This window comes from Nicotiana attenuata, unplaced genomic scaffold, assembly GCF_001879085.1.
Source record: "Nicotiana attenuata strain UT unplaced genomic scaffold, NIATTr2, whole genome shotgun sequence".
NCBI classification, from domain to species: domain Eukaryota; kingdom Viridiplantae; phylum Streptophyta; class Magnoliopsida; order Solanales; family Solanaceae; genus Nicotiana; species Nicotiana attenuata.
Genome location: NW_017670315.1, coordinates 262,549 through 284,467, shown reverse-complemented (window position 1 = coordinate 284,467; position 21,919 = coordinate 262,549). Strand labels below are relative to the sequence as shown.

At 36.9% G+C, this 21,919-nt stretch overlaps 3 protein-coding genes across 14 annotated transcripts in view; 1 reads left to right on the top strand and 2 right to left on the bottom strand.

Moving 5' to 3' along the window:
* The window catches only part of LOC109237713, a 72,428-nt gene extending 71,337 nt beyond the window's left edge, over positions 1–1,091 (top strand). For 8 of the 11 annotated variants that reach the window (XM_019404067.1, XM_019404066.1, XM_019404065.1 and 5 more), the window contains 2 exons: positions 37–329; positions 439–1,091. The gene's annotated coding sequence lies outside the window, so the exon portion shown is untranslated. Of the gene's footprint in view, positions 1–36 lie in introns of all 11 variants that reach the window. The other 3 variants (XM_019404060.1, XM_019404061.1, XM_019404059.1) reach the window with 3 other exon arrangements.
* Positions 778–2,581, bottom strand: LOC109237703 (protein TRANSPORT INHIBITOR RESPONSE 1-like). Its single transcript, XM_019404045.1, has 2 exons — positions 2,251–2,581; positions 778–893 (listed from the first exon to the last, which is right to left on the bottom strand). The coding sequence occupies exons 1-2, from the start codon at positions 2,579–2,581 to the stop codon at positions 778–780; spliced, it is 447 nt and encodes a 148-aa protein (XP_019259590.1).
* Positions 2,000–16,308, bottom strand: LOC109237714 (putative late blight resistance protein homolog R1A-3). Of its 2 annotated transcripts, XR_002069665.1 has the most exons (5): positions 15,933–16,308; positions 3,851–7,554; positions 3,664–3,774; positions 2,876–3,004; positions 2,000–2,768 (listed from the first exon to the last, which is right to left on the bottom strand). XR_002069665.1 is itself a non-coding variant. In XM_019404069.1 (3 exons), exons 1-2 carry the CDS (start codon positions 15,990–15,992, stop codon positions 3,874–3,876), a joined length of 3,741 nt encoding a protein of 1,246 aa, XP_019259614.1. In that variant the 5' UTR covers positions 15,993–16,308; the 3' UTR covers positions 3,558–3,774; positions 3,851–3,873. The 2 variants fall into 2 exon arrangements, 1 of the variants encoding a protein (XP_019259614.1); XM_019404069.1 differs by lacking the exons at positions 2,000–2,768; positions 2,876–3,004 and having other exon boundaries at positions 3,558–3,774.
* Positions 16,309–21,919: the final 5,611 nt, after the last annotated feature.

Here is a 21,919-nt window from a genome sequence, read left to right as displayed (position 1 = left end):
TTCATTATATGTGACCAGTGTAATTATCTTTTGCAGAATGCATGTAAGGAATACATCCAATTAATGCATCTAATACATTCTCCCAGCTATTTCCGTTCTTCTTTTCTTCATTTTGTGGGTAAATGTACTCCAGCATTTGTTCTTTCAAATTGTTGTTATTGTATACTTTTTCTTTTCTTTTTTGGGCATGGCTTGAGTTGTTTGCATATCATATGTTACTCCTCAAGTCCAGAAACATGTATACATGGGATTGCTGACTCTCCGCAATGCTGAGAATAGTGCTGTAGGAAGTGGATTTGGAGGATAGCAAGAAGTAACTGAAACAAAAGGTGGGCAACCTCTGTACTATATGAAAGTTACCTTATATCTCAGCTTTTTCAAGTTTTTATATATCTTTCACAATCAGCCCAGCTGCATAGAGTTATAATTGTGATGCAGGCTGATGGAATTCACACGCACTAAGAATCAGCCTATCGATGCATTTGAAGGTGAGGCTGCATGTGTATTCACTTTAAATAACAATGAAGAAAGAGTAGATGGTGGTGCAACTTCAACTGTAATGCAGAAAATTCAAATTCTTCGGTCTTTATACCTACCTCAGTGGCTGCCAGTGGTGAGGCGCAACAAGTTGATGCACATGGGATGCAAGAAAAATAAGTGCAGGTGGATGAATTTGCAATTAGATGCAGCTGTAGTTGTAGTTAGCTCTACATGCGTAGATAATTTTGCTGCTATTCTTGCTCCGTCTTCTGTGTAACAACAAAACAAACAAGAAGCTCACACTTTCATCCCTCCCAAATCGACAATGCCTTGGTTGTTGTTCAACAGCCTGACTGCTAGTTTTGGCGATGCTAAGCTTCGATAGCATTCTGTCATAGACTCACCAGCTTTGGCTGCAAAGCAAACTCATGCGGGATGTTTTGTGCACCGGGATGCCCTTTATTTTATTTATCTTTAGACATCACAAAATGTTAAACACCACTCTATTGCTATACAACATTTACAGCTTTCAATAATTCAAATTCATTAAACTACTTGTAATATTAAACTTTGATTTGATATTTTTCTCTATTGGACTAATTTCTCAACTATTAGTTTAAACTTTGCAAGCGCTATTACCAATATAATGCACAGGTTAATTTTAATTTTAATTTGTCTTAGTTTCTGCTTTAATTTCTAAAGTTCAGGCTGGAATTTGGGCCATTATGGAATGGTTAAGCAATCATGAAGATGAATCAAAGGAAATTACACGCATCGTATCATCGATTGTTGAAAATGTCATCTGGAATTTTTGCATTTTAAATTTGCAAGACATAGTACTATTTCTACTTTGACTTTTTGCTTTCTTAGTTTGTTACTTTCTACAATGTTTTTCCTGGAATGGTGTCACGACCCAAAATCTCACAAGTCGTGATGACGCCTATCTCAATGCTAGACAAGCCGATAACTCTCAACGAAACACCATTTCTTTTAAATACTGAAAACATAATATTTGAATTCCATAGAAAATCTCACAATTACTGACATAAAATACATTCTCAAAATCCGGTGTCACTGAGTGCATGAGTGTGATGAACCGATCGGTTATCTCATGTTTTAAAATCAAATTCTGTGTTCCGAGGCCTTAAAACCCTCATTTTTGTCCTCCTTGATTTGCATGCGCAGTCCGGGCGTGATTCCGAAAAGCTTTTATGTTAAAAACTGAGAAAAATATGAATTTTTGCTTGAAAACCATTTGAGTTGACTTCGGTCAACGTTTTGAGCAAACGGACCCGGACTCGTGTTTTTAAGGTCCCGGAGAGTCCGTATCGTGATTTGGGACTTGGGCGTATGCTCGGAATTGAATTCGAAAATCCCTAGCCAAGTTATCGGACTTTGTTGAAATTTTAAAGTTAAAGGCTTAATGTATTTGAAGTTTTTGACCAATAGTTGACTTTTTGGATATCGGGTCCGTATTTTAGTTCCGGAACCCGATATAGGTCCAATACCACATTTATGACTTGTTTGTGAAATTTGGTGAGAAACGGAGTTGGTTTGACGTGATTTGGACGTCCGGCCGTGAAAATAGAAGTTTCAAAATTTTCTTGAAAATTTCATTTGATTTGGTGTTTAATTCTTAGTTCCAGGTGTTATGTTGGCGATTTGATTGCGCGAGCAAGTTCGTATGATGTTTTTAGACTTGTGTGCACTTTTGGTTTCATTTGATTTGGTGTTCAATTCGTAGTTCTATGATGTTTTTAGACTTGTCACCAATGGGGCAGTCCCTGACCTCCAACTTATGGAGGCTTTCACAACCGGAGAGCACGTAGTAGAGGCCTAGATCACTATCCCCTCCAAAAGTTGCGGAGAGCATCTCTAGCTTCTTAGCATGGGCCTCGATGTACTCGACCACGAGATCCATAAGGAGGCCAGAAAGCAAAAGTCGCCACAATCCCTTGCAGTGTTGCATGATGGCTCCAAAACCAGCACCGAGCGGTCCAAGGGCTAGATAATCAGGAGTTTGAGGCTTGATTATACACAAAGGTAGTCTGATCAAGATAGGACGGTTCCTTGCAATAGTAACCAAGTTGGCACTTGTCATTTGGCGACAGAAGTATAGAACTGAGTGGAGCTTAGGGAAGCCAGCTCAGACAGCTACACGGCCTTGCTCTGTCAAGGATACATTCGGTTCTTGCGCATGCATTTGGCTTGGAAGGAAATACCCTAAGTTCTTACAAGAGTTAGCAATCTCATGAAGACCGGTATATGTTTTCAATATAATCTAGCACCTGCAGTCACAATCAGATGCAGGATTAAAACTTTTTTACCTGTAAGGACAAAAGTACTCAGAAAGGGTAACCTTGATAATTTCCCATTTCTTAAACTCAAAACTTACCACGGAGAACAAGCACAGTGGCAAAGCAAAGTAATCTGTCTTTTCCTTTGGACTCCATTGTCACACTAACACACTGGTTACACAGTGGGGGAGCTACTCTAGATCAATGAGAGTCAGTTGACATTTCATCTGAAAATTATCCGATGTAGTTACTAGTAAGTTAAAAATATATATATATATATATATATATATATATATATATATATATATATATATAATGTTAAATTCATGTGACTTGTTTATACATTTACTTCTTTATATCACGATAACGTCATCAAGTAGATATTGATATATTTCGATCTGCGTACAAAAAAGGTATAGAAGTCGGCCAACGTTGAGAAAGATCATCCAAATTTTGGCAACACAAGTGACAAAACTATTTCTCTTTGCAAAAGTGGATCTTACTGTGCCATACAGAATCCAAACTCGCCTTTAATATGCACGTGTGGCCTTGTTTATTTTTTCAGAGATAAGTCAAGATCAAACAGTATTACTCCTATTCCTTTTGGTCCAGAAAAGCAAGCAGTCAAATTTCGTTCTGGCAAAACAAGAAAAGCTACAGTTCAAGAGAGTATCTACTACTGTAACCTAAAACACTACAAATCGTTCCACTCCTAGGTGAGATAAAATGGAGCAAATGTAGTAAGAATCTAAAAAACCAAAGCTAGCGGAGGAGCACTGCCAAAAATGAAATTGGTATATATGTGATACAATATATGCAAGCATTCAGTTGATCATGGCATGCACCTAAAGAATAGTTGACAAAATCGCCAAATGAAACAGCAAACCTCTCTTTAATGGACTTAATGTAGTATATATTACTCCCTCAAGTATCTGGACTTGAGGAGTAACATATGATATGCAAACCTCCAAAGCTGGATGTATTCCTTACATGCTCTCTGCAAAGAAAATTATATTGGTCAAACTCCGCCACATAAATGAAATGGATGAGGTAATAAATTTGTCTATACTCACATATTTTCCCACAGTTAGAGCGTTCAGGACTCACTCAGGCCCCTGACCTGAAGCTTGTCTTCTCCCATCATTTCTTCAACATATTTCTTAATCTCCAAAGCGGATTCTTCAAGTTGAGGGCTCTCCAACACATCGATAAACTTTAGTGAACAAATATCCCCAAAACTAAGCGGAATCTCCTCAAGCTTAAGACATTCCCACAGTTCTAATTTCTCAAGCACGGGAAAGGATTCCTCTCTAACCTCCCACTTAACAAGATTCACTCGCTCCAACATCAAACATTTGAGATTCTCAAAGGTGTCTTCCACCCCCATGTTCCATTCTCCTCCCTGGATGATTAGGCGACAAAGAAACAACACTTCAAGGTTGGGCAGTCTCGCTATTGTTGATAGTGAATCGGATGTCAGAGAAAACTTACGCAACCACAATTCTTTCAAACTCGAAGGGAAGCGAAAATCCCACAGCAGATTTGAATTTGAACTTTCAGAAGTTACTTTGAGGATTTCTAGCTTATTTAGGAAGTCCAAATTTGGGAACCAATATTGCTCAGTTGAACAATCCCATGATTTGTTGAGATTAAAATTAAGATGTTGAAGATTGGGAAAACTTTTGAAAATATCCTCCGTGTCTTTCGAATAGGAAAGATCGAGTACCTCTAATATTTTCAAGTTGTCTAACTTTGAGTTCTCTGCTATCAGTATTGGTTCATCATTATCCAAATCAAAGAAAGAACATGTAATTATGGCCAAGACTCGCAACTTTACAAGATTCCAAATTATCGGTAGTAGTACCAAGGGTGGTCCGTCGTTTTGCACGTCCAGAGTTTCTAGATTCCAGAGGTTTGAGAAAGACAAAGGCAGAGATTTCACTTTTGTGTGAATGTTTAAGTACCTCAAGTGAGTCAAGGAGCATATTTCATTCAGCAAAGAATCTTTCACCTTTATAAATTCGTTATCCAGGATCAACACTCTAAGAAGCCTCAAATGTCTTAGGTGACATATATCAGAAATACGATCGTCCAGCTTGTTTGCAGATATGCCCAAAGAATAGAGGTGTTTACCAGAATACCATTTCTTTTTTGAATCCAACAGGACAATTTTGTTATGCCCAAAGCGCTTCTTAGCATAAGAAAGGGTTATGTGACGTGGCATCAAATCTGACGAAAATGATGGAGCACTTGAAGTTATCAAGTCAGAAAATTTTTCCTCTCTTGCTTTTATCACACAAAATTCATGCACAAGATCATGAAGTTGGCAAGTCCGGTCTCTACCTATCTCATTAAAATGAATTACCAAGCTACTGGAAATTAAACTATCCAAATAATCCTCCATCACTTCTTCCACACTGTTCATTTTTGTCTGTTCCGCAAATCCTTCGGCACACCAATAATCTTTCAAAACATTGACGGAAATTGCTTTGTCCCTTGGATAACTTACAAGGTATAGTAAGCACGGCTTTACGGGATCTGGCAAATGGTCATAACTTAGTCCTATAATCTTCATCACTTCCAATTCATTATTGAAAATAAAGGAATGCAAATTATTTCGAATTTCAAGCCACACAGTTCTTTTCCTTTCCTTCCTCGCTATGACTCCAGCAATCAGATCAGCCACCAAAGGAAGCCCTTTACAATTTTGGACTATTTCTTTTCCAATATCCAATAGTTCATCAGGGCAACATTCTTTTCCAAAGACCTTTTTCTCTAATAACTCCCAACTTTCTTCGGGTCTTAGCAATCGAAGATCAAGAGGATCACTGTGGCATTGTGCGTGCAAAGCTATTTTCTTATCCCGACTCGTCAAAATAATTCTACTTCCTTTCTCAACTTTAGGAAAAGGTCTTGTTAACTCATCCCATGCTGTAGTATCCCACAAGTCATCTAAGACTATAAGGTACCTTTTTCCAAACAGATGTTTCCGTAGCTCATCAGCAACATCAAAAGTCGAATTCGAGCCAGTAACTTGTTTAAAAAGTTTCTCCAACAAGTTCTTCTCATCATATTCTTGGTCGACTGTGCACCATGCGTGAATGTCGAAATGACTTAAAACTGACTTGTCATTGTATATTTTATATGCCAAAGTAGTTTTTCCAGAACCCGCCATACCAGTGATCGAAATGACATCTAGCTCTACCTGTCCACCGGTAAGCTTCCTAATTATCATGTTCGTCTCCTCCTCAAACCCTACAATTATTTTCTCAGCTTTTGATGACTTGCTTTCAACTGGCTTGTTGGGAAAGTTGGCAAAAATGAGGCTCCTATTCTTGGGAATCTTCTCAAGTAAATTGGAGACCTCTTCTTTGATAAGCTTGATCTTTTCTATAGCAAGGGGTAGTGAGAAAATAAGATGTAAAAGACCATTATCTCTTACAATAATTGAATCAATGACATCTTTAGCCTCATATGCCACATCTAAAACACGTGCCCAAAGATCTTTATACAATTCTTGCTCAACATTCACGAAGAAAGATCTTATGAATTCAAGGTCTATTTTCACCACCCCAATTTCTTCATTTATCAAAGCAACTGAATATGCATTAGAATCTAGCAAGTTATTTAAGTGTCTGAGTAAAAGATGCATGAAGAGGGGTCCATCACTCATGGGGAAGCGGAGTTCAGATGAGTCTGGTGCTTTTAAGTAAACACATTTGAGATCTCTCTTCAGGTGTTCAATATTTTGCGGCAAGTCTGAAGTTGCGTGGTATTTTCCACAAGAGCTCTCTTCATTTCTTGGTTTTTCTTCTAGGTCACGAACAAGAGTCGATACTTCCCTTGTTAGTTCTCCGACGCATGCCAGGAGATCAAGTAATTTGTCATGAAGAATAATGTCCATGGGAACATCAGTAAGAATAATTAATAGGAACTCTATCATGACATGAATGTTTCTGGCCCCTGAAGTGCTAACGGTAATAACATTTACCATGTGCTCTTGTAGATGAATCAGATATTCTCTAAGTATGTTCGGAGAGGTTTCTAGGAGCTGCTTAATGAAGCGTTCAACTTCTGTTGACTTTGAATCTTTTAAATTTGTATAGGTTATGTGCATAACCTCCAGTTCAATTGGAATAATCTTCAAGAATAGATGTGCTAGCTTGAAGAGTCGAGAATCTTCATCAATCTGATCATCCCAAAGGAAATGTCCTACTCTCTCAGCCATTAGTTGAAACTGAGGTAAGACATATTCAACAATCTCAGGCTCAACGCAACCATTCATTTTCAACCCATGAAAATCTTTTATGTTGACACATACATTCTTAAGAATCTCATATTGAGTCACTAATGGAAAAATCTGTTCAGAACGATACTTGGATAGATGATGGAGATTCAGGAGCAGGAAGTCCATCTGCTCCTCTGTCATGGTGACAGTTGGTTTAGAATGATGATGTGACCTGATAAAATATTTCATTCCATCTACGAGGCGAGGAACGACGCGATGCATGTCGTATTTAAACCGCACTTGGTAGTCAAAATGATCCAAAATTGATTTAAGCAGATCTGCAACATCTTGTCTTTTGCTAGTCATTATATCTTCAAAATCTTCCAAATCGGAATAAGAAAGCTGGACATATATAGAAATAAATGCCAGCTCCAATTTCAGCTTTTCAATTAGATCCACGGCAAGAGGTTTTTGATATTCTTCATTCTTTAAGCTCTCTATGAAATCCAGAACATAGACAATGTCCTCGCAAAGAGCAGAAAATGACACCTGTCAAAACACCATATGTTATGTCAAATTTCAAAGCCACATGTATCTATCATGCAATATTTTACACTATATAGGAAATTAAAAGAATAGGTGTAGAGAGTTTTCTGTAAAATAGTTACAACTTGTTACATCACAAAGCATGAATGTTTGAGCAAGATGGTTAACTCTACACTATATCCGATTCGATCCGACTTCTCTTATTGAGAATGCTCATGAATGATGGATAGACTTTATGTTTCCTTGCTCTATTACTTTTTTTTTTTTTTTTTAATCTTTAAGATCAGTTCCATGGCTTCTCTTTATCTTTTTCTCATTTCAGTTCCATGGATTTTGATGTAGGTTATAAATACCTTGGTTCAAGGGGTTCTAGGAGACAAACAAATCTTTATAGGAGGATAAGGAGATGGCCATATAGGTTAAGATAGTGCCGTATTGGATAGTGGGCATTAAAGGCGCTAATCAGTTAGCATTTCAAGAGGTCAAGTATAGCCCCCCTCTCTTGTTTATCCTGTTTGTAATTTATTTTAAAAAAGAGTGTTTTCTTGTGTGCCAAGATGTCCTTAAATGAATCTCTCTTTAATATATATATAGTACACACACACTTCTTTAGAAGGGCCTTTTTGTTTTTAGGATTAGATTTGGTGGTGAATCAACCTTGTGTGTTTTACGATCACCATCTATGTTGAGCGGACTCTCTGAAATATTATCGCACCCGTGTCAGTTCCTCTAAAAATGCACTACTTTTGGAGGATCCGACACGTACCCGGCGACATTTTCGGAGAGTCTGAGCAACATAGATCACCATGGCACTATGAAACTACTGCGGTACTCCATTCCTTTTCGAATAAGATCTTTAATGTCCATGTTTGATTGGACTACATACTACTTATGCTACTGTTGTGGCCTACTTATATATACTCCATGTTATTTGGAATACATACTACTTATGCTACTGCTGTGGTCTACCTAAATATATTTAAGACAAGTTATACACTTCCAATATTCTTCACCAATAGAGAGCAAATTGAAGCATTCAACAGCTGATTGAATTGAAGACAAAGGATCGTGCAGAGAATCAAGTTGGGCAAGTGTTCCTCATTGAAGTATGAGGATGTGTTGCATCCTGTTCTAGTTTCTTGAATTGGTCTATCAAGTTGTAACCCTTTTCCGCTTATTGGAGAAGCAATTTGGAAAGTTTATTTCGAGAGAACAATTGGTTTCAAGTTAGAGTTAACTTGTAAGCGAACAATTGAGTGATTGTTCAGGTAAAGGTCTTAGAGGTAATTAAGCTTTTAAGTTATGAATGTAATATGAATTTGGCTCGGTGTTTTAGTGAAGAGTTAGTTGAAATCCCACCGGGGTAGGTTGTGATTTTTACACCTTTTGAGTTGGGTAGTTTCCCACGTAAAATCGTGTGTTCATTATTCTTATTCGCATTATAATACTTGCAGTCAATTAGCAAGAAACAACTCAGAACCAGGTTCATTTGCTATTTCTGCAGGTTCATTAATAAGTTGGCAAATTTGAAGTTAGTGCAAAAATTTGAAAGATCCAATTCACCCCTCTAGTATCATGTAAGCGTATAAAATAACAACAAGTATCAGATCAAATTTGATTTCCCACTCATCGGCTAACACCTTGAGAGATCCAACATGAGTACACCACACGGCATGCTTGATGGACAATCCATTACCCGACCCCCTTCGTTCAATGGCCAACACTATAGTTGGTGGAATCATGTACGAAAAATTTCTTAAAAGCTGAAAACTGTCAGATGGGGCAGATTGTTACTAATGGTCCTCCAATTCCTACCAAAAATTATGAGAAAGGAGAAAATGTTCCTAAGACTAATGTTGAACTTGGTGCTGAAGACCTCAAGATGCTTGAGAAGAATGCTAAGCCAATCAGGATACTCACTTGTGGAGTAGGTCCTTATGAGTACAAAAGAATCTTTGGATGTGACCGTGTTAAGGCAGCTTCTGACTCTGTCAGAGTCTAAAATTAGACTTTTATGAGACAATATGGGTTGTTTGTTATGAAGAACAAAGAGTCAATAAAGGATATGCACAATAGGTTCACACATATCATATGGGCTCAAGTCACTTATAAAGGTATTCACCTCTAAGGAGCTAGCTAGGAAGGTATAAAGAATTCTCAAGTTTAGGAAGAACTGGAGAAGGATAAAGGATTAGTTTTATAGGCAGTCGAAGCTGATAATTTAGACTTGGATGAAGGAGATCTTGCCCTGCTAACTTGTAATTTGTTATAGAGTGAATGTAGACTCTTTCTTAGTAGTGTACATAAATAACAGATTTATAGGAATCTCTTTTATTTTTTTCCTTAGTTAGCACCTGATATATATGTATTTATATTGCTTACCATTTGGAATGATAACACAAGTTATTCTCTCCATTCCATGCACATGGTATCAGAGCAGGATATCCTGCTTTGTCGGAGTTAGATCACAAACTCCCCGGAACTCGCCAAAGTTGGGTCACTATACTTGAAAAGGTTTTGAACCTAAAGTATAGTAGCTGCCACCAAAATAGGGAGGACAACCTCCCTCGGATCGACAAAATCCCAAAATCTGATGGTCGCAGGAGAAGCATGTGCGTCTCACGCGCCGACGAAATAGCCGGAGATACTCCTATTTAAGCCGTGTGTGGAGGCGTGTTTGTGAACCAATCTTCGTCTGGCTTCCTGTTACGACTTTGCCCCGAAGTTTTGGTTGAATTTTGGGTCGTGTGGTGATAGGACCATATTTTGGAGAAGAAGAGCCTTGAAACGGGAATATGTGAACACTCTTTTTTGGTCAAGTTTGAGACTTTTCTATTAGCTGCTGATTGTTCTTTGACTCTGGGAATTTTTTGACATTTCCTACGATGCAGCCGTTAACTGGATTGTTCCTCACTAATTTGTGATTTGATATTGTCTCTTGGAGGTTATCCGAAGCTTGGTTAGATTTCCAAAGTTATCTTTTGGAGTGCAACTTTGAGTTTGGCTATTCTCAAGCTTTTGATTATGTTGGATACTGTGTTTTTCAATTATTGTCTGATTTCTGCTTTTGAATATAGTCAGTTTGGGTCTTTTTGCTGGATTCCGCATCACTTATTTGAATACAGTGAGTTTTATTAGTTGGAAATAGAATGACTATAAACAGTAAGCAAGGAGAAATAATGCTACAATTCCTAGTCCAACAATCTTGGTTTCAGATGAGTTTCTTGAGTTCCTTCAATATCATAAATCAATTAAGGAATCTTCTCCGGTTAAAGCTTTTGCTGAGTCAAATAAGACATATATTATAACCTCTTCAAATAAATGGGTGATTGATTCATATGCCACAAATCACATGACAGGTAATCTAAATATTTTTTCTAGCTTTATTGAAGAAGCTCTGTCCTTAGTTTCAGAATATTTCTTCATTGGATTGTGAGTCATGTTAATTTGCAAAACATCATCGAAACACTGATACCCCTTCTAAAGGTGAGAATAATCAAGAAAAACACATTTCAATGCCTTGGGATCTAACTTGGTAACAGATGGTCGAACATCTCGAACATAACATGTGCTTCCAAACACCTTAGGCACTACGGGAAATAATGACTTGTTTGAAAAAAAGAACATTGTAAGGCATATTAGCACCAAGTATAGTAGATGGCCTGTGATTAATAAAAAAAAATCATGGAGATCGCATCAGCCAAGAACTGTATAGGAACCTTCATTTGAAACAAAAGTGCCCAAGCTGTCTCAAGTAGATGCCTATTCTTCCTCTCAGCAACTCCATTTTGAGAGGGTGTATCAACACATGAAGACTAATATAGTACACCATATTGTCTCATGTAAGACCGAAATAACTTTGACATGTACTCTTTAGCATTATCACTCCATAGAATATGCACTGAAGCATTAAATTGAGTTTTGAATTTAGCACAGAAGGCAAAAAAGTGAGTAAACACTTCATAGTGCCTATTCATAAAGTACATCCAAGTCATTCGGGAAAAATTATCTACAAAAGTGACAAAATACTTAAGCTCTTATTCTGCTGAACTTGGCAAATATCTGGTGTCAACTGATGTAGTGTTTTCAGAGACTAGACCATTCTTCTCTACACCTCTTGTTTCTACAAGTCGGGAGGGGGGGGGGGGAGATGAGTGACTAGTATAACAGGTTACCCGTACTTTGACAAAACAATTAGATGATGTTCCTCCATCTCCTAGATCTACTATCGAGCACCAATAGACTATTGTGCCTTCAGCACCTGCTCCAACTGTGTAAGCAAGACCACAAATTGTTCAAGTTTACTCGCGGAAGTGAGAGATAAATGATATATGTCCTGCACCAGTTCCTTCGTCATCTGATCCTCTTCGCCTGATCCTCCAGAAGACTTTGCCCTTCCCATTGCTTCACGCAAAGGTACAGGTATTTGCAAATCCACATATTCAATTTCTAGTTTTGTTTCCTACGACCACTTCCCCTACGTCTATATCTTTGATTGTGTCTCTAGACTCCATTTCTATACACAAAATGGTGAAAAAGGCTTTGAACCATCCTGGATGGTCTGAAGCAATGCTTGAGGAAATACATGCCTTAGAGGAAAACTATACTTGAGATTTAGTGAATTTACCTAGTGGAAAGAAAGTTGTGGGATGCAAATGGGTCTTCACGGTCAAAGTTAATCTAGATGGTTCTGTGGAGAGGCTTAAGGCGAGACTTGTGGCCAAAGGGTATGCTCAGACTTATGGAGTGAATTATTCAAACACCTTCTCTCCAGTTGCCAAACTTACTTCTGTACGCTTGTTCATTTCTCTATCAACTACTGAGAATTGTCCTTCGTATCAATTGGATATTAAGAATGCATTTCTTTATGGTGATTTCATGAAGATGTGTATATGGAGCAACCGCCTGGTTTTGTTGCTAAGGGGAAGTATGAGAAGGTTTGTCATTTCAAGAAGTCCTTATATGGCTTGAAGTAGAGTCCACAAACTTCGTTTGGTAAATTTAGTAAGGTAGTTCAAGAATTTGGGCTGAAAAGGAGCAAATGTGATCATTGAATCTTCTACAGGCAATCAACACCTGGATCTTTCTCCTTGTTGTATATATTGATGATATTGTTATTACAGGAACAGATTATCATGAATCTCTTCTATCACGTCTTTCTTGCATACTAAGTTTCATACGAAAGACTTGGGACAACTGAAATATTTCTTAGGAGTACAAGTAACTAGTAGCAAGAAGGGGATTTTTCTATCTTAGAGAAAGTATATTCTTGACCTACTGGCAGAAACTGGTAAGTTGGCTGCCAAGCCTTGCAGTACTCCAATAGTTCCTAATTTGCATCTTATGAAAGATGATGGCGATCCATTTAATGATCCAAATATATAGATACATGAGGTTAGTTGGGAGATTAAAATATTTCACTATGACTCGTCCAGATATTGCTTTTGCAGTAAGTATGATTAGCCAGTTCATGTCCGCGCCTACAATTAAACATTGGGAGGCTTTGGCGCAGATCCTATTTTACTTAAAAGGAGCTCCTGGAATTGGCATATTATATAGCAATCACGGGCATTCTCGCATTGATTATTTTGCATATGCGGATTGGGATGGATACAAGATTGATAGAAAATCTACTACTGGTTACTGTGTATTTGTCGGTAGAAACTTGATATCATGGAGAAGTAAGAAATATAATGTTGTATCTCGGTCCAGTGCCTAGGTAGAAAGGTAGAAACAGAATGACATTTCGTGATGGTAGAAAGGTTAAATATTTGGCCCACGTAAAATTGGTTAAGTCATTATCCCGAGTTATAGATAATGTATGAGTGTCAAATAGGCAGGTTGGGCTGAAATTGGGCGGGTTAAAATGAGTTGAGTCAATAAACGGGTAGGTCATTGATCCGTCCAAAAGTAACTTGGACCGAGATGGGCTGAGTCAAAATGGGCTAAAGTTTGGATCATAGCCCAACCCGCTCAACTCTTATCAAGCTTTAATTAATGTGTATTATTTTCTTATGAATTATTTAATTATTAAATAAGATGTTTTTTTCATTTGCTATGGTCATATATAATATATTAAAATAATAATAATTTATTTTTAAGTTAATATAACAAAATTACTCATGAATCAATTTGTGCTAAAAATTAGTCCAACTTTAAATGGACTGAAATAGCTTGGGTTAAGATGGACTGAGTACAACAAATGGGCAGGTCAATGACCAGCCCAACCTTGAACGGGTCAAATGAGTTTGGGCTCAAATTGCCACTCCTAAAATAATGTTTATTTAGTTGATGGTCGAACACAATCTACTCAGTATTTCACAACTATGCGATAGTAGCAATAAGGTTGAATCTTCAACAGATGGTTGCAACATTGTGAACAATAAATCTGGTGAATTATTTTTAAAAGATAAGAGGGACAAAAACGTTTATAAATTATGTATTCTTTCACTACTAAGAATGAACTAACTTTCTTAGTGTACATGATGATGATGATCCCATACTTTGGCACAAAACGATTAGGTCATGCCAGTTTGTTACAACTGAACAAGTTAGTCTCTAAGAACTTAGTGGCAGGACTGCCTATTCTGAAGTTTAAAGATAAAAAATCTGTGAGGCATATGTCAAAGGTAAACACATAAGGTCTTCTTTTAAGTTCAAGAAAATTGTCAGTATCACTAGTGGTTTTGTTCCTTATGGATCTTTATGGACCTCTGAAGATCACGAGTAAATATATTTATTATAGACACCAAATTGCAACGCTAGTTGTTCAGTATTTATGTTTTAACCAATAAAACTAAACACAAAAAATAGATTAACTTACTTGCATTTTAGGCAAGTGAAACTACTGTTGAGAATCCTATTATCATCAAAAATATTTTCAAAGGAGCATTGTAACAAAAAGATATTTAACTATGCTTATAGTACTAAAAAAAAAAATCAATCAACCAGATTGCTCAAACTTTTTGGTGGCAAGATAACTTTTTTACCCTCTAAATCATCAACCTTTGCCTCCTTTTTTACTTCTTTAATACTCCGTCCGTTTCATATTAGATGAGATAGTTCGACTCGGTACGGAGTTTAAGAAAAAAGAAGAAGACTTTTGAAACTTGTGGTCTTAAAAGCTTAAGGGGTAAAAAGTTTATGGGGCCATAATATTTGTGTGGCTATAAAAGCTTCTTATTAAAGGTAAATGGGTAAAATGAAAGAGTTTAAAGTTGAATTATTTCCAAATCTAGAAATGTGTCATTTGTTTTGGAACAGACTAAAAAAGAAAGTACCTCATCTAATATGAAAAGAAGGGAGTATTGTGATACTTTTTTCTCTTCTAATCTGTATATAATAAGTTAAGAACAAATAAATCTTATTTATAATTAAAGCATTTAAAACATATATTCGATGCATGTAATAAAAATAATAATTTTAAAAATATATTTTATAAAATACATTATATATGATTGAAAATTATGCTCAATTATTATATTATTCCAACATTCTATATTCTTGTAAAATTCTTTTCACCTTTTTACTTTATAAACAAAATTTATTTTTCTTATAGATAAGTACATAATATAGATAAAAAGAGAAAGAAATAATATCACTATATTATTAAAAAAAGTAAAAAAAAAAAAAAAATAAAGAAGAAGATAAAGGTGGATAATTTAGAGGGTAACATAAGAACTTGGCCCCGGAAAGTTTGAGAAATATGGTTGAGTAACTTTCTGAGTGATATAGGTATAGTTAAGTGGTTTTTGTGTTACAAACAAAAGAAAGATGAGTTAACTAAGTAATTCTAGCATGTGCATGGTATGCTTATTTATTACTGCCAATTAGTAAGAACAAATGTCTAGTAAAATATCATCTAGATGTTAAATTAATGTTCTAAACCATGTAACTTACTTAGGATCTTGACCTAATTATTGCCTCTACGTCTTAGCAAATGAAAATTAATATTCCACTAATTAAAAGATGCCATTGCCAGACTATGAACTTTAGGAGAACAACTCTTTAAAACATTTGTATAACATTATTTTGAGGATTATTGAATAATCATCAAGACAGTATAAGGTCTAATACAACAACAACAACAATAAATCCAGTAATTTCTCACAAGTGGGATCTGGGAGGGTAAGATGTACGCAACTTACCCTTACCCTGGAAGGCAGAGAGACTATTTTCGATAGACCCTCGGCTAGAGAACGGATGAAAAAAGTAATACCAACAATAGGAACAATAACAAAATAAAAACAAGAATGAAGCCAAGAAAGCGATTAAACTCTAGGTAGTAATATCAATCAATGAATAAAAGGATATTATATTAATACAGCTAGCGAACTGAGTAAGACAAAGAAAAACGTATGATAATATATTATATGACATACCGATGATTTGATTGCTTTCCCTTTCTCTCTTTCTCCTTCGATGTCTTTTGCTCTTTCCATGATTGTAACTTTCACTAGTCAGTGCCAAACCAACTTCTCCTTCCCTTTCCTTTCAAGTTCTCAGGATCTGATGGAAGAATACAAGAAACTATTTCAACTTCTCAGGTTTGATTAATAATTTTGAAATTTTGAATAGTGGCAATTGGCTGAAGATGGGATTCAGAAATATTTATGAGAGAAGTTGATCAAGTAATTCGACAGAAGAACTTAAAATGCCACTAACAGAAACAAATTATCATTGACTTCTGAAGTTTGTTTAATACACATTATCATCTTAGTCTTCTTAATAGATTATGAAAATTATCTGCACGTCTATTGGATCTTGACATTTGACCTGTAACCTAACATACTCTACTCGTTTTCATATATATTAGTAGGGTGTCAGCAGCAGGCTGTTTTCTTGAATTAACCATGAAAACCCACCGACAGAAAAAAAAAAAAAAGAATCAATTAGCTAGATCATGATTGACAATTCCAAGATAATATTAAAATATAATTCATTGACTTCTGATTTTTTTTAATGCCCATTATCATTTTAATCTTCTTAATTAATTAATCAATTGTGAAAGTTATTTGCACATCTCTTGTCCTGACATATGACCTGTAATCTGATATACTCTACTCGTCATAACTACACCAATATCTAATTATTTTCTAAGCCAATTAGAAGCAGAGTTGGATGCACTCTAACCAAATTTATACAAGTACAACAAAAACAACAAAATATTTGGTGCATTCTCTCCTGAGGGGTCTGAGTAGGGTAATATGTACGTATGATGACGTCCAAATCCACTACTAAAACGTAAATGGACACGGTCGCATGCAATATAATTTACCCAATTATGAGACGGGATCGAATCCCATAGAGAACAATATATAGGTGATTAGGAATGTAAGAGAATTATCACTTGTTATGAAGTACCAAACACTTAGAATTGATTTGAGAAAATATTAATACATAATTGCTGAAATGTAAACTAACCTAGAAAGCAAGTAAAATGATCAATGGCTACAAGTATGAATGCATTTGGAATTACACTCAAGTAACGATCCAATGTATTTCATGATTTTACAAATATGAGCGAGTTTATGTTAATTAACCACGGGTAATAATTTTATATTAGCTTCTTCCAAAGACTAACAAGACTTTCTAATTGAATTGTCCCTAAAACATTTAAGAGATTAAGCACACCCGGATATGGCTACAAGTAGTTCAATCCTATCCCTAGGTAGAATCTATAAAATGAGGGTTAAAGCCTAAAGTTCTTGTTAATTAATCTTTCCCAACCCCAAATAATCTTTCCCAAAATTAATTCGGAGTTACTGGGCGAGTCCTAGGGTTAGATAATCCCTTTGGAACATTAAAAAACAAGAATAATTAAAGTAACAACAATTCACTTCATAAAAGGATAAAAATCATTCAATACATAAGCACAACAAGGTATTTAATCCACACTTTAAATATGAATATTCCCATAAACAAGATTCAAGTGTTGGATAAAATAGTACACACTTAGATAAATAATACAAAGCAAGGAAATGAAGAAATAAACATAAATGGGTAAGAAATTCTCAACCAAAAGCTTCAAATCTTCAAGACCAAAGTGTGTGCGCAAACCCTAGCTTTCAACCTTGTTCTCTCTAGTGTTTGAGACTGAAAATAAGCCAAATATTTTTTAAAGATCTTCTAGGTCGAGTATTTGTGGGTTTGAAATTGAGAAAATGAGAAATGTCAATCCAGCCCAGTTCTGATGCCCGTTGACCGCACCTGCGGAAGAATTCTCGCAGGTTCGTCTACGCATAAGCGTAAATCTTATCGCAGAAGAGAAACATCACACAAACTTATGGAATTGCAGTGCGGGCTACACAGCGCAGATGCGCAACCGCAGAAGAGGTAATTTGAGTGCAGATGCGGTTTCTTGCAAAATCACTCATCTTCGCAGATGCGGGCCTATTTACGCAGAAGTGGGGTCGCTTCTGCGACCAATCTTCCACAGATGAGGAATCATAGGAGAGTTTTGCATTGCTTCCACCCCTTTTTGCTCAGTTCCACTCCAACTGAAATTCAAATCACTTCATGGCATCATTTACCTGAAAATCTAACAATACACACCATAACCGACCTCATATTATAGTTAAAGGACATAGAAACTAAAGAAAAGAGACTAGAATGAGTGGTAAAATCAACACTCATCAACACCCCCAACTTAAAGCTTTTGCTTGTCCTCAAGAAAATCAAAACCAACAATTCAATGAGGCTCTACCATTTAAAGCACAAGTAATATTGCTATTATTTACAAATCACATTCTCCAATTAAGCACCATACTAATGGATTTAGTTGGTACTAATAATTAGTCTCAAGCACGCGAATCTTAACCAAATAACCCCTCATTTAAAAACACTTTCAAGAAATGCAAAGGATTTTTCAAGTAATCAAGTGACAACAAAAAGCCTCAAGAAGTGACTCAAGAGCACTAGTCTACTACATATGCTCCATTTACTCATTTCCGGATACAACAATGTTACCAATCCATCCTAATTCATGTGACCTCACAAGAAAGAAAGTTCCAAGATCACCATATTTACAATTATAACACAAGGGACAAATGCACAAAGACGCTCACTCTCAACAAAGAATTTCAAGTGTTACAAAATATCATGCCATAAGCTTGCCCTTATTTTAATTCGCCGCCTATTCAAGAACATTCGGTTGGAGATCCCATAAGGACTTTTTAAGCTTGTAATGTAGGTTTAGGAAAGGGTAGGATAAGCATTTAGGATACAAGTGGCTACACCCTCCTTGAACACTACTCATATTTGTCTTTCTTTTTGTATTTTGCTTCTTTTTAAACCAAACCAAATAGCCTTTATTGGCATCTAGTTACCAACATAGAACCACCTTGAAGTTCCTCTCTAATTTTCTCAAGGCTCCATATTTATAAACACATATTTTTTATTTTTTTTTTATTTTTATAACTACTTCGTTGGAGCTTGAGTAATTACACCTCAATGTACAACTTTACCAATTTTTACTTTGACTCCAACACCCCCAACTTCGGCTTTTAGCCTCATTCTCAATATTCAAGGAGGGACGGGTTCAAAAGATGAAATTATTTCACAAAAGGGTAAAGGTTTGTAATGATGTGGCCAAAGAAAAGGTTGAAGGCTCAAATGGGGTAAGCTAGTGATAATATTTATGCAATGGTAGGCTTGAAAGGCAAAAGAGGTTTTTTTTCAAAGATCACAAAGAATGCCTACGGTCATCCGTCCAACCAAACATAACTTAACACTAGCATTGAAAGGCCAACTCGACAAGTTCTAGATGATATAAGTAAACACAAGAAGTATTTCTAACAAAAACTAACGCACATGGTACATGAACTAGTCAAGACGGATCAATTTTACTTTTTTTATAAGAGAATTTAGAGCAATATCATGCCACCTAGTGTGCAAAGAGTCACTAAAAGAGACAAACTTTATCACAAAAACTATTCCTTCCCATGCATTTACTTTTTCAATTTAAAACCAAAATTCGCAGAGGTATTCTTAATTCACATTTCACATGCAAGAGACTAATTCTTTTAGTACCAAATAATCCAAAAGTCTCCACATAACAAAACAAGACTAATTCCCTTAAGAAAGTCGTCACGCCATCCATCATAGGGAAAACTCACCCGGTTCAACACAAAAATGTTCCTCGGGAAAGAAACGTAGCATAAAGAAAACTCAAGAAAATACTACTAAAAAAATAAAATAATGAAAACTACTAAAAAAATAATTAACAACAACAACTAATATTAAAAGAAGAATACATAAAGGAAGAAAAGAAAAATAACATAGGGCAACAAAAGTGAATAATTTGCACATATATAGCTACTCACACTAAGCTCGGCAAGAGCACATGATACACAATATCAAAACAAGCCCACAAGGGCACACAATATCCATACAACATAATACGCCCGGCAAGGGCACAAGTCAAAGTAGCAATGTATAGACAAAATGTACGCCACCCCCAACTAACAACATTGCAGTGTCCTTACAGCACAATATCAAAAATAAAGCACAAATAGTTTGAGGGTCTCCTTGAGGTCTGCATCACACTAGTAGACCGTGGGAGGAAGGCTGATCACTGCTGTGCTGAACTCGTAGCCTCATCACCATCACCATCACCAGCAGCGTCTGACATGAAGGAGTACTCCTCGCTATCATCTTTAGCCCTCACTGGTATCTTATTGCCTGGCTACCCCCATTTGAAGATGGTCTTTATGCCTCTCCACATCTTGATCATGAATTTTCTCTTCTTCTTGTTCTTCTCCTTCTCCTTATGGAAGTCTAACTGGAAATCTGCATGCGCCTTGGCCAAGTTTTCGTAGGCTGTCTCGAGTCTGCCAGTTGATGCTGTCATCTTCTTATGAGACTCTGCCTGAATTTTATGCGCATCTAAGTAACTCGTTATGTCATCCTTGGAGAAGTACGCAGACCTAGGCTGGGAGGATGAGGGCCCACTCGGAAGCTGTGACACTAACTCCCTGATAGATGTAAGCTGGGAGTTTAGCACCCCAAATGGTCCCTCAAGTGCAGCTGCCTGTGAAGATGACTCTGGACCGGCCGCAATAGTGGTGATCTTCCTTTTGTTGCTTTTGACTGCACTACCCTCTCCTGTAACTTTCTGTGGATGAAAGGGTTTATTAGCTGGTAACCAATGATCGGTGTTACGCACCTCAACCTCTGCCCTCATGCATAACTGCGTGATCAGCGAAGGAAACATCAACCCTGCATCATTGTCCAACAGATACTCTCTCAGCTACCGCAGGATATAGTAACCAACATTCACAGGAATGTCATCCAGGATGCATGCAATAATCAAGGCCCTAGTGTAGGAGACATCTGAGACATTCCCACAAGGTGACACTGTCACGACCCTAGTTCACCCTCCATGAACATGACGTGATGGCACCTAGTTCCTACAACTAGGTAAGCCTAACAATGCGGAAATGCGTATAATTTGCGGAAACAATTAATTAAATTAAGCTAAACTAGTAGAAAACGGTAAACGAGTGCCACCTGGCATATACAACTCAAAAATAAATCGCGAAAGTCTAAAATCTCAACCCAAAACCCGGAAACTCACGGAAACCACAGGCTAACAGAAATATAGTATGCTGCTCTAACTCCAGAATATCTAAACAACTGAGAGAAAATGAATAAACTAAGTACTAAGGCTGGAACATAATAGAGACTCCTGGTCTGCGGACGCGGCAGATATACCTCAAAGTCTCCGTGTATCGCCTCGCCTCAAGGATAGTGCGCCTGAGTGGAGGTACCTGGATCTGCACACGAAAAGTATGCGCAGGAAAGGCATGAGTACACCACAGCGGTACTCAGTAAGTGCCAAGCCTAACCTCGATTGGGTAGTGACGAGGAAGGTCAGGGCCCTACTGATATAAACATAATATATGATAGGATAAGGAAAACAGTATAGCTAAAGTCTACAGCGAGAATCTAAACAGGATAAATAAGGGAAACAGTAATAGGAAACAGAAACAAAATAATATAAGGAATAGTGCTCACAACAGGAAGTAATAGCCGGGGATCTCTTGGTGTCCCGAGGATCTCTTGGTATCCTCATCATATACACTAGGGATCTCTTGGTATCCCGAGGATCTCTTGGTATGCTCATCATATACACTAGGGATCTCTTGGTATCTCGAGGATCTCTTGGTATCCTGATCATATACACGAGGGATCTCTTGGTATCCGAGAATCTCTTAGTATCCTCAAATCTTACATTTACATGTGTTAGGGATCTCTTGGTATCCCGCACCTCAGTTCAGAACATAACAAGTACAGGGGGATCTCCCGGGATGCCGTACCGTAGTCCCAATTTAAATCACACAATAACACGACCCAAAACAGTTAGGAA